General features: G+C 45.3%; 1 protein-coding gene across 1 annotated transcript in view; it reads right to left on the bottom strand.

The window, feature by feature from the left end:
• Nucleotides 1-4,724: 4,724 nt before the first annotated feature.
• XDH (xanthine dehydrogenase) overlaps nt 4,725-13,537 on the bottom strand; it is an 85,275-nt gene continuing 76,462 nt past the window's right edge. Inside the window, exons 32-36 of the mRNA XM_063713498.1 lie at nt 11,527-11,641; nt 10,674-10,739; nt 8,822-9,010; nt 6,973-7,149; nt 4,725-5,341 (exon numbers count right to left, since the gene is read on the bottom strand). Coding sequence (XP_063569568.1) covers nt 5,291-5,341; nt 6,973-7,149; nt 8,822-9,010; nt 10,674-10,739; nt 11,527-11,641 — 598 coding nt within the window. The 3' untranslated portion in view covers nt 4,725-5,290. The remainder of the gene's footprint in view (nt 5,342-6,972; nt 7,150-8,821; nt 9,011-10,673; nt 10,740-11,526; nt 11,642-13,537) is intronic.

Below are 13,537 nucleotides of genomic sequence, written 5' to 3'. Positions count from 1 at the left end.
CAGGTGAGGCTGACGAGCTCTTCATTCCATCTCACCTGTGCCACTTAGTCAGCTATAGGGAGCTGAGAGCCGGCCCTCCTACCCAGCCCAGCGTGCTGGGAAAATCACATTCACGTGAGAAGCTGAGACATGCTAATCAATCATTTGTGCCAAAAGGAGCAGGTGAGCTTCTCTTACCTGGCCTAAGATCACAGCTAATCCATGTACCCATCACCCTACACCTCATTATGGTCGAGATGCATTCCTGCATCTTCCCTTCCATCCAAGTTTTGGAAAGCTTACTCATGATTTCCCGGTGCTCTTCCCCTTTTAAGGCATGGTCAAAGGCCTGCAAATGACAACAACTCTGCACTCCACAAAGTGCTTTTTAACCCCACTGATTCTTTCAATCTTCACAACAGCTCAGTGAGGTGGATATGATTATCCACACCTATTTTACAGATGAAAAGATTGAGGTCAGAGGAGCTAAGCAACTTGCCCAAGAGAGAAGAGGGAAGCAGAAGAGAAGCAGAGGAGCTTGAGCACTCCACGTGTGCTTTTATGCTCAGCTGCTAACACCCAAGAGTGGGCAGAGGCATGCTGTGTGTCACCACCCTGGGGCAGGTGCTCAGTCTAGCCTTGGTGGGAAGCAAGGAAAGATAGTGAGTGCCCCACAAGAACGTCAGCCACCACGAGGACCCCCGGGAATACTCCATTTAGTGAGAGGAAGAACGGAGAGCACATGCATGGACCAGAACGACATTTGTTGTCGGCCCACAGATGAGGGCAATTGGCTGAACAGCGGATGGGATCTGCTAGGATGTGATGGAGATGGAAAGATAGGAGGAGGGGAGCAAATGACATGCCACTCAGACTCTATGCTCCCAGGGCTGATGCACGGGCACATCAGTACAATGTTTGCAGCCTGTGTATCCATTCCTAAGCTCCCTCCCACTAACACTCAGGGCTCAAAGAAAAGGGTCTCACTCTTGGGTGCCCACCTTCTTCCCTACTGAAAGGTGTGGGGAGAGGGGGAAATTTAAACTGGAACAAAGGAGCCAGGGCAAGGATGTGTGGGCACTCCTCATGGGCCACACTGGAACAAGCCAGCCTGAGGCTATTTTGATCCTGGGGCATCAGATGGTCCCATTGTTTGTTGGGGTTCCATGACACCCTTTAGGAAGTCCTCTTGGGTGGTGGCTCCCTCCAGTGTGGCCACACTGGTATCCTTGCCCTGTGGCTCTCATCCTCTTCCTCTCACTGCCTTAATGCCTCAGTTTAACCCAAACACAGCTTCCCAAGCAGATCTCATTTACCATGAGACCCCCCCTTTTCTCACACACACACGCACACACACTCTCTCTCCTGTTTGGCAGGGAGAATGCACGGTTTGCTACCTCCAAAGAAAACCTCTCTTCCCAATCTCTCAAATTCTGTACTTCAATCTTTTAAACTCTTGAGGTAGATGATGAGTTAATGGTGGCAAAATTAGTTTCCAGCCATCTCTCCGCAAGTCTTGCATAGATGATTTAGATTCAGCATCTCTCTTTGAAATGAGGGGATGTTTTTGCACTCATTGTTTTGTTTCCCATCTGTGGGGCTGAGGAAAGAATCCCATTTTAGCATCCTGTCACAGGAGCACAGGCAGATAGGCATATATAGGCATACAGGAATATTACCCTCCTTACCAGTGTTTATCTTGGGCCTCAAGCTTGCTCTCTCTGTCTTCTTCCCATTCAGTGTAACTAGATTTCTGTCATATACCCCGGCTGCCTGACCCACAGGTTTCCTAATAGAAGGCTCAGTTGACTAATGGTGTATGGTTAAGTTTTAAAAAGCCCGGACCAGGAACCAGGCAGTCTTGCTGTCAGTCCGACTGTGCCACTAAAGGGCCGTAGGACCCTGAGCGAGTCAGTTTCTCTCTGTGGGCTTATGTTTCTCCTCTCTAAAATACAGAGATTGAGCTTGATGGTCTTTTCAGCTCTGGGATGCTGAGTTGGCCTGGGGAGTTGCGCAAGCCAGAGCAGGACAGTTCAAGGACAGAGATGACGCCAGAATCCCTTTGGGCAGTGCCTGACATTTCCACTTCCATGAATGGATTGATTTGTTTCAGGTGACAAGATTGTCACAGGATCTATCTCCTGCCTTAGGAACACGTACTCCCCCAGTTCAGGATAGAAACAAAACAAAACGGCTGGCTCCTGGGCCTGGGGGGCACCAGGGTGACCTCATGCTTCACCAGTTTAAGGAAGTTGTATGTCAGGAATCATCTTGTCCCATGATCCAAAATAGGCAGCAAATGGACAGGTTTCCAGGCTCCCCCTCCGCAAAAGATAAAAATACCATGGGTTCGGGGATGTTCTCAGTCATAAATCAATCAGCTAAGACTATTTCTTTCCTTATCCCTTGCCCAGAGTTCCTCCTACAACCTCTGTCCTGCCCTCCTGTCCCAGCCTCCCAGCCACCTAGTTCTGGAGTAAGGGGAGTCTCATCAGCTGCCCTGATGACAGCTCAGTAGCTTGGCCGTGCCAGCAGGAGAATCCTCAGCCTACCTATAAATGAAACGGTGGGCATCCTGGTGCCTCCATCCGCCTCCGTGAGCCTGGCTAGCAACTGTCCACTCTGACAGGCAGGTGACTCCCAATACACACCAGGTTTCCTGGCCTGTAAGGGAGCTGCCCGCTGGTTGTGGTGGGCACTTAGGAGTAAATGTCTCTGAGTAAGCCCTCAGCATGGTCAAGGGTAGGGCTTCTCCTTCATGTGGTTATAGGGGTTAAAGGACCTACCTTGTAAAACCACTGGGAGGATTAAATGAGACCCTGTAGGTAAAGCATTCACCTTGTCACTTGGCAAGTTGCAGATACTCTGAAAATAAGAATTGCCTTCCCCTTGCTAGCCATTCATCTGGAGCTCAGACTCCCACAGCTGACCCATGTCTTTGGAGAGCTCCTTTGAGACTTTAGTCAATCTAAAAACCTTAGTCAGCTTTGAATTCAGCTCTTGGGGAAGCCTCCAAGGACATCTGGTCTACGCAGAGATCCTAAATCAGTACCTAATGGTTAACAAATGCGATCCTGCTGGGCCATCTGGACAATATTACCCCTTGTTCAATCTTCTACTGCCCTCTGCAGGTTCCAGGCCATACTGCAGGCAGTGTTGACTGCATTCCTTGTGCAACACCAAAAAGACAAGACATCTCACTGTATAGACTGGAGACACTTTAAGACAACAGGGCAAGGCAAGGTGTCTGAGACAGACAATGCCTCTGAATAGCACAGTGATTTCTAGTTCACAAAGCACTTGCCTGTTGGATTTTCATGACCACTCTACTCTCACCTTGTTACCTAAGCACACAAGGGAATTCTGTGTCATTGCTTCACCCCAAGAGCTTCACTAATAACAAGTGACAGGTCTCAGGCCCTGTCCCAGAACATCCCAGGAAATCATCTGAAATGGACCTGGATCTCAGTGTAAACACTTGTTTAGTTTTTAAAGCTCTTCTACCTTGACTATGCTGTAAAACAGCCAGCATATCTAGGATACTCTGGAGAGGGAATTTTGTAAGAAAGTGTGTGTGTGTGTGTGTGTGTGTGTGTCTCTGTGTGTCTGTGTGTCTGTGCATTTTCAAGAAATGAAGGCTGGCCAAGATACTGAAGATACTAGCATTTGGTGTGATGATAATTAATAAGCATTTTTCACACGCCAACCAGCTGACAGTTTCATTTATTAGTGACATCAAGCACCAGTCCAACTATATCATTTCCACTATCCTCCCTCCATGGCCAGAACCACAGATTCTGTCAGGCAGAAGGTTGGATTTATACAGTGAAGGCATGAGACAGTGACACATTGTCCACCCAGCACCATGTAGGGATTAAATCACCTGTTAGAGCAATAAAAGGGATGTTTCTTCTTCCCTTGTTCTTTTTACCAACCGCAGAAACTTGAGGTGATCTCAGCAGAGTTCATTAGACCCAGGTATCATATGACAGTAAGAAAACCAAGCCTTAGATAGCTGCAGATCTCTTATGTAACTGGAGTTTTCAGGTCATATATTTATAGGCTTTTAAAGCAGAAGACGTGAGACAACCCTTTACTGCAACCCTTATGTTTGCAGTAAAATGGATCACAGGAAGGGGAATTGACAGTCCAAGATCACAAAGATAGAGACAGAAGAGACAGAGCTGGGATAAGAACCCAGGCTTCTTGGCTCTTCTACCTCTGGTTGAGCTTGATTTTGATAGCAGCATTTTTATTTCTTTTTTTTTTTCAGAGACAAGATCTTGCTCAGTCACTCAGGCAGGAGTGCAGTGGCGCAATCATAGCTCACTGCAGCCTCAACCTCCTGAGGTCAAATGATCTCTCCACCTCAGCCTTTCAAGTAGTTGGGACTACAGGCATGCACTATCAAGACCAACTAATTAAAAAAATTTTTTTAAAGACAGGAGCTCTCTATGTTGCCCAGGCTGGTCTCAAACTGCTGGGCTCAAGCAATTCTCCTGCCTCAGCCTCCCAAAGTGCTGGGATTACAAGGGTGAGCCACCATGCCAGGCCTGATAGCATCATTTCTAGGTGGAAATTACTTTGGCTTCAAATGTAAAGATTAAACATAATCTTTTTTTGTAAATACTCAAAGAGGAAGGGAAAGAAATCTAGAACATTGTAGGTGCTCAATAATTGAGTTGGTTGGATTTTTGTATTACAGAGTAATCTTGCTTTATGCAGCTTAACAAAATTAGATCCAATTAACGTTGAATTTGTTTCATTCTTTATTCTTTCCAATGATTCAAAGATGGTTAGAGGATTTAACCTTACCCCACTGCCTCATTGCAAAATTTGAGTACAGATTCAAGGTTATGCTTTGCTGTTCATTGGTTTGAAGGCAAGGCTTTCAGACGAAGGCACACGATTTAAAGTAACTTCAGTTTAAGCTTCTAGAGGTTTGTGGGAATCCTCTTCGAAGGACAGACACCATCAGAACTTGAGGTTACACAGGCAGTCCAGTAAGTGGGGAATAGCACAAACCCTTCCCGACCCTATTCCAAATACATGATTAAAACAGACAGAAAATGATCCTAATTGCATATTCACCATTTAGGCCTAACAGTTTTGAATTTGCTTATCATTGTGTTTACAAATTACATTTTTGATCAAAATCTTCCATTGCATTGACTTGTCTTCCAAATCCCATCTTGACAAATCACAGCTCTGTCATTCTGTGACTTTAATAGATCCATGTTCTGTGGTATGTTCCTGCTGCTCCATGGAAGCCCAAAGGCAGCACAAGAAGACTCTGCTGAGGACTCTCTCTTTAGACCCTCACAGACCAGGGTTTGCAGTTTTCTGGTACACCAGTGACACACTAGGAAGGAATGATAGTGTTCTCATTGCCAGGGTCTGCTGATCATGCTCCTCCCGCCCTCTTGCATACCTCACCTCCCACCACTGCCAACCACCGTTCCAAGGCCAAGCACCACTCTGCAGGCCCAGCTGTTGAGAATGCCTCAGGGCAGGACTCCTTAATTTCCTAAGCCATTCATTTATTTTCATTGAGCACTTTCCACGTGGCAGGTGTTCCATTAGGTTTTGGAGATATGGTGATAAACAATACAGATGCGATCCCTTTTGAAACTCACAGTCCTTAAAAAGTTCATAGAATCAGCTGCTCATGCAAATCCATGGCAAGAATTTTTAAATCGCTGGTATGTTGTAACATAGAAACGGATCTTTGTTTCAGGTCTGGGGCCACAGAGAGCTTACGAAAATGACTGAGTTCTGCATCAGACTGTTGGCAAAGAGCTCGCCTTGCAACCTGTGGGAGCTTATTGGGAGCCATGCTGCCCACTCCTCTCAAGGAAATGGGTTTGGGTGATTGTCAGCATTGGGAGCCATAGTGGGAAGGTTCTGGGCTGTGGGTAGGTTGCTGCACAGATGTGGGCATCTTTACTGCCTGGGAGTGCCACACGGTCTGTGTAGTTCTCACTCCATAGCTAAAGCTCTTGGTAGACCCAAGGAAGACCTGAATGGGGACACACACGCCTCCTTCACCCGCTGTGTTGAGGTCTGGGGATGGTGGATTTGTCTGCCCCTGGGGCTCTCCTGTGCCCTCCCCACTTGGGACCACATGTACCCACTTTACCTATAAATTCAAAAAGCTTATCGAATTTTAAAAAGAGGAAGCCCCACCTGAGTATCAGGAAGAACCCAGTCCTGCTAACTCCACACAGGTTGCAGTTGCAAAGGCAATTAAAGCCACGGTACAGAGCCCACTTCAGCACCACTCAGAGGCTGGGCTGGTTCTGAGATCACCAAAGTGGAAGCAACCATCCTAGCAAAGTCTTCTTTTGTTAGGCATTGCCAACTACAAGTATCACATAGGTGCTTCTTAAAGTGATTCCAATGACTACGGAATTCTTCTACTACTTTCTGCCGCATACACCTCCAAGGCAGTAATCAATCACCCTATAATGGAATCATCTGGTTTCCCAAGGTTGCAAAGTCCTCAAGGACACCTATGTGTCCCCAGTATCAGAATGGCACATGATAATCACAGGACAAATGTGGTTGATCTAATTAATTATTTCCTCTTTTTCCCTCCATCCCCCCAATATTCATACAGTGTCCTTAACATAAATTAAAAAAAAAATGCTAGTGACTGACTCATACTAAAGATTAGGCTCTCTGGAGTTTCATCCATCATCCTTATCTAGATGGAAAATAATAAAATCTGTGAGTTATGACTGTGCACCACGCATTCCTTCCATCTCTAAGGAGGCCCAGCTACAAGCTACAGCTTTAAGGAGGTTTCTCATTATTCTCTTGCAAGTTCGAGTGTGTGCTTCACACCACGCACAATGAAGGGTGGCCATTGATGCAAGGCTGCCCGGTTAAGAGAGAGCCCAACACCTCTCCTCTGTGCAGAACCTTCCCTGCAGTTTGCCAGCCTATCCCTGGCCTCCTCTGGACAGAGTGAATGTTTGAGGGGCATCATACCAGAGTGGTGAACTTGTCCACGCAGGCATTGCGGATCTTCTCCGGGGTGGCAGGGCTGTCTAGCCGGAAGAGTTCCTTCACATTATTACCCGTGTGCTGAGCTCGAGCTGCACGGATGGCATCTTTGATGGCAAAGAAGATAGAAGCAGCCAGGAAGAGGGGCGGCTCTCCAACAGCCTGAACACAGACAGGGCACAGGGCAGGGGCTCAGGCAGGTGGTCCTGCCTCCACATCATCAAGTGGACCTAGGAGGCCAGGCAGCAAACTCTGCACGAGGAGGGCTGGTGGCGCCAGGAAAGCACTGATGGGAGCCACACCAAATACAGCAGGAAGGCACAGTCAGAATTGATCAGGGGCTAAGAACAATCAAGCTAGTACATGACTGGACCTCATGGACATATTTCTTTGAACACTCATTATGTAATTTTCTCCGATGACATCATGCAAATATAATGTACCATTTAAAGTTATACTCGGTAATTGTATTTTACAGACCACAAAATCTGACGTGAGTTTTAACCTTTTCCTCAGTCACTAGCCCAGGGGAAGAGTCTACCTGCAACTCTGACACCAACATTTACAGGCACCATAGTCATATTACAGCATCCGCAGGAATTATGGGCATAAGAACAAACAAGATTTAAAATACTTTCTAGCATAGGTTGGTTCTTCTCTCCCACAAAGTATAGATCAGAGACCACCTATATGAGAATCACTAAAGATACTTACTGAAAATGCATGTTCCAGGGCCCTAAGCCACACCAATTGGAGCAAAATTTCTAGGTGTGGGCCCCAGAAAGGTGCATTTTTATCATGGGCCCCAGTAATTCCCAAGCATGGTAAAGTATGACAGTCAATGGCAAGGGTCACAATATGTCTCAGCTTCCCCCACCCACTACAGTAAAGTAAACCACAAGATGAGCAAATGGATGTTTCTTTGGTTACCGAGGATTAGTTGCCCTCCTTCTTCAAACTAGGACTATATGCATCAGCTAAATCAATTTTCAACCAGTTTTTCATACTTACTGGAGATAAGGAAGAAATAGAAGACGGTTATTCACAATCCTCCAGGCATCTGACCAAGTCTTTTTTTTTTTTTTTTTTGAGACAGTCTCGCTCTGTCGCCCAGGCTGGGGTGCAATGGTCCAATCTCAGCTCACTGCAGCCTCTGCCTCCCAGGTTCAAAAGACTCTCGTCCCTAAGCCTCCTGAGTAGCTGGGATTACAGGCGTGTCCCACCATGCCCAGCTAAATTTTTTTATTTTTAGTAGAGATGGGGTTTTGCCATGTTGCCCAGGCTGGTCTCAAACTCCTGAGCTCAGGCAATCCACCCGCCTTGGCCTCCCAAAGTGTTAGGATTAGAGGCATGAGCCACCGCACCCAGCCTGATCAAGTCTTAAGGTTGAGTATTGGCAACTGAAGGAGGTAAAAGGGTGTGTACAAAGGTGCTATCCCATTGGCAGTGAATGTGCTGATTGTCATTGGACCATAGCAATGCTGTACCTGTAAAATCATCTCTTAGGATCAAGCACCAGTGACGTATGCCTGAGATATGGGTATGGGCCAGGATTTGAATGACAAGATTTGATGAAGGAATCCCTCTAAATTCACCCAAAGAAGTGGGCTTCAGACCATACTAAGGTGCTGTCCTCAACCCAATTCAACTGGTTCTCAAGCAGGATTGCCCAACTTTCCCACTGCCTCTACCAAGGTCAGTGTCAAACCATCTTCCCTCCTCAAGATATGCCCTCTGAAGACCCACCAGGTGGGTCACTGAGGCCTCTCATCACCCGCTGGGGCCTCTCCCAGGGCAGATCAGAAGAGATAGCACAGAGCCAGAGCAATGGTACCTTCGATGCATAGATGGCCTTCTTGTTGGGGCAGTCGCGGAGCAGGGACACCCTGAACTCAATAGGGATGCTGCCAAATGCGGGGATCTTGTAGGTGCTAGGGCCACGGGTATGCAGGCTCCCCTCGGGGGAATAGTGTAGCTCCTCTAGGGTGAAGAGGCCAAGGCCCTGGACAAATGCCCCTTCCACCTGCAGGATGGATGGAGAGCACAGTTAGCCTGCCTCCCTCTTCCATGAGGACAGATACCACTTGCCACAATGGACACAAAGCGCCACCTGCAGCGCAGCCTGGAATGTAGCTAAAACCACCCTCTATTGCTTACCTGGCTCCTGCCCCAGCCCTAGGATAACCTATCCGGACTTCTGCCAGGCTTTGGCTCAGGCAGAGCAAAGACATTAACATGGAAGGTCAGTGATTCTAGGAAGGTCACGCTGGTGGGCGTGTTTCCCACTACAACCTGCTGCAGTGCAGATGGAGATGTTCCTTCTATGTTGCTACTGGGGAAATGGTGAGCCAAAGCTAAGAAGCAAGCTCACAGGAGGATTTATTCGATAGTAGATTCTTTGAGACTTACCTCCAACCTTTTTGAACGCCCACCCCTGCCTGTCCTCTGGGAGAAAGTGCCCCCACTGCAGTTCAGCTTACAGGTCTCTCCTAGGGTAACTGCCATGCTAGACAGGCCCACACATCTGCTCTCTCAGCCCCCTGCTCAGAAGCGTGACATGGGGCACTACCGTACCTCAATGAGCATTCAGAAAAGAGACCGGCTGGCACTCACCTTTGGGTCTGCAGTGCCTGGCTTGGTGCCTGGCCACAGAAGGGGACGATAAATGGTTGTTCAATTAATTAATGAACAGATTGACTAATGGCCAGATTTTCGTATACTCAGTAGTTGTCCATTTTTGAGAAGTACAATTTGTATTCTCTACCAGATGCTCAGTCTTGAATTCTTGATTCCTCCTCTGTTTTCTCCTGTTTCACCTATTCTTTATTTTATTTTATTTTTTTGAGACTGAGTCTTGCTCTATCTCCCAGGCTGGAGTACAATGGCGCGATCTTGGCTTACTGCACACTCTGCCTCCCAGGTTCAAGCAATTCTCCTACCTCAGCCTCCCGAGTAGCTGGGATTACAGGTGCATGCCACCACACCCAGCTAATTTTTGGATTTTTAGTAGAGACAGAGTTCCGCCATGTTGTCCAAGCTGATCTCGAACTCCTGACCTCAGGTGATCTGCCTGCCTCAGCCTCCCAGAGTGCTGGGATTACAGGTGTGAGCCATAGGGCCCAGCCCTATTTCACCTATTCTTCCCAATAATCCCATATTCTCCTAAAGCGATTTTCTCTGGGACCTCCCTTTACTACTTCTGCTTAAGCCTTTGCGTTTTGCTCCCAGGGCCGTCCGCCACCCCATGTTTGGCAGCATCTACTTCCTGGGATACAAAAGCTTTCCTGGGTGGAGGAGGAATGAGAAGACAGAACACTCTTCTGACCTCAGACCCCACTGTCTGGGCATTGATCCAAAACTCAATCTCCATTCTACATTGTGCTCACACTCAAATTGGGTGTGTGCACACGTTCACATATGCACGCCATGTTTCCCCATTTCTCATCTTGTTCTTTGAGTTGTGAGTGCCCTTCCCAAGTTGACCCATATTAATTTGCTTTCTGCCTTGAGAGTTGGTTGGACTATCACCAATCTAAATTCTACTTTGGGGGGAAACTCCCTAGGTTCCATGTTTCAGCCTGTTTGAAGACAACCTTGAACAACATGCTGTGGCTGGTGGCCCCAGGAGGGGAATGGGGTGCATCGGTGGCCAAGTCTGTCACCACCCTGGTCCCACTGAGCCTCACCTGTCCAATATCAATGGCAGGGTTTAGACTGGAGCCAACATCCATGACAATATCTGTGCGGAGGTTCTAGAGTAGACAGCAAAATTACAAGAAGTTAGAGGATAAAAGGATGTTTGGAATATGACAGATGACTCATGGTGACCCTCAGACTAAAAGTGCCAACCAAAGAGTACATTCCGAAGCAGAAAGCCCTGGGTGAGCTTAGGCAGAAGTGTTGATGTTCCCACCAAATCTCTGCTGCCACCATCCTTGCTGGAGTCTGAGTTTGTAGCAGCTGGGTAGGGGATGGGGAGCAGCAATGATCTCTCAGTAACTGGGAATAACACACATTCATACATGAGTAGTCAGTTAGGGTCCTGGAAACCTGGGGCTTTGAATCTGAGTCTGGGTAGATCATGTACAAAAGAGTCAATATACTACATTCCATGGGCTGAATCCAACTCACCCCTGTTTTTGTGGGGCCTGTAGGCTAATAATTACATTATTAAATAACTGGAAAAATAAAAAGAAGAATATTTTGTGACAATTAAAAATTGTATGATATTCAACTCAAATTCAAATTTCAGTGTCTATAAATCATATTTTATTGGAACAGAGTCACACTTATCTGTTTACAAACTGTCTATGACTGCTGTCACACTTCAATGGTAGAGTTCAGTAGCTGAGGCAGAGACTGTATGGCCCACAAAGCCTAAAACACTTACTCTGTGGCCCTTTATAGGATGTTTGCCTATCCTTAATGGGAGGCATTATTTTTCCAACCAGAAAGTTTGTCTCTATCAGCTCTTGGTATTACAACTCAGTTGTTTCTCTCTCTTTCCCACTAAGTACTAAAGTTTTGCAAACTTCTTACCTTATGATCTCCTGTCAAGCAGTCAATTTCTACTTCAGAGCAAGCCACCCCATAGGTGAAGTAGTGGAAGGGGTTCCCTGAGTTAGTCTCAAAGCTGTAGCCCAGATTGGGTGTTCTGGGAAAGGAAAGAGAAGATACCGCACATGTATTAACATGAACACACCTCCTTCCCTATGCACGCACGGCTTGACCCACAACATCTTTAAACCCCACAGGTTTTTGCATTCAGCTGTTCTCCAAAAAAGTCCATGTGTTTTGAACAATTTGAACCTGCTAATGAAACCCAGGTATTCCAGAACATTTTGTCTCTGGGCTCTCCTCTATTTTGCCAGTAGCCCTTCTGTACTCATTCTGTACAGCCTAGCAGTGTTTAGTACCATGCTGGCTTCTACACAGTAGAAACAGAGGTAACAGATCCGTCTGGGCTCACGAAGGACACGAAAGTCGCACTCCAAAGGATGTACTGAATTAGAATCCAAGGTCTTCAGGACAGAAGGTTCTGCCTATGGTGGCTCTTATACTGTTCACACAAGTTCACCTGCTTACCTTCTCAAGGTGAAAGTTAATAAGATCAGTATCTCATGCTAACCTGGGTGCATCTTTAAGCAGCCACTCCCCACCTGCTGGTCCCTTTGAAAGTTCAACAAATGATTTAAGGGAAATGATACTAATAGAAACAAATGCTCCCTTATACATTTTTAAAACTTTCAATCTGGAGTACCTTATACAATTCCACTTTTGCCTAAGTCATATAAATATATGTGTATATCTATGCATTTGTGCATGTGTATTCACACACCTAGAGTTTACAGTACACTGACTCTATGTTATTCTATACACTACACAGGAATAACATGAGCTGATATGACCAGATTTGCACAAAAACAAAACCAATATGGGGCTGAGGGAAAAGCCTTCTCCCAGGAAAAACCACCACCAATTCCTTTGACCTCTGCTTTCACCATGTTCATCTGGTTTCACCTTTATAAAATCTTAGTTTCATGAACTCCAGAAATATAATAGGAATTTATGAGAAAATGTGTTTATGTATGTGTAGGTCAGATATGAATAACCTGGAAAGCATTGGCAAAACATTTCTTCACTATATATATATATATATATGCACATTTATACATATATATGCCTTATACATATTCAATGTAATATCTGTACACATATATATGAGCCACATATATGTTCATATATATGGCATAGAAATGTTTTTGTGTGTATATATGTGTATACACATATATGCCGTATAAATATATGTATAATACATATGCATATATATGCCTTATACATATATGTATAAGGCATATATATTCAGTGTAATACCTATACACATATATTAGCCATATATATGTTCATATATAGGGCATACAAATGTTTTTTGTGTGTATATATGTTTATGCCTTATATGTATAAACATATATATGCCTAACATATATATGTTCGTATATATATTCATATACATATGGAAAATAAATGTTTCATACAAAGAAATGTTTATATATATATATTTATGCATCTATATATTCATACATTCAGACATGATATTTTAAAGAAACATTGAATTATTTTCCAAATATATTGAAAGAAAATATTCCAAATATCTGTGAAAGAAAAGGTCTTAGTTAAACTTCCCAGAGACGGCTAAAACATGATGACTGACAGTAAATATGATCGTATCTTTTTACAGCTGCTAAGTCAGATGGGCAGGGTCTCTAGCTATTCATGCTGCTACTAAATTTAAAGTTGCAGAAGACATACAGTCTTTTGAAAATCTCCCTGTATTAATAAGGTTCCACTGTATTCTGCATTTTGTAACAAGACCACGTGCTCTAAATCCTCCTCTCATTCTATAAAAAAGTCCCACACACAGTACAAAGAAGCATGCATAGCTAACAGCAATGCCTAACTCATAACACTACACACCTGGTTTGTGCAGGAGAACACTGAGGGAGGAATGGTTAGGTGACTGGCCCCAATATGTCATCAATGAGGAAACAGG

The sequence above is a fragment of the Pongo abelii genome, chromosome 12 (genome assembly GCF_028885655.2).
Source record: "Pongo abelii isolate AG06213 chromosome 12, NHGRI_mPonAbe1-v2.0_pri, whole genome shotgun sequence".
Lineage (NCBI taxonomy): Eukaryota > Metazoa > Chordata > Mammalia > Primates > Hominidae > Pongo > Pongo abelii.
Note: the sequence above shows the minus strand (reverse complement) of the source record. Positions and strands in the feature narration are given on the sequence as shown.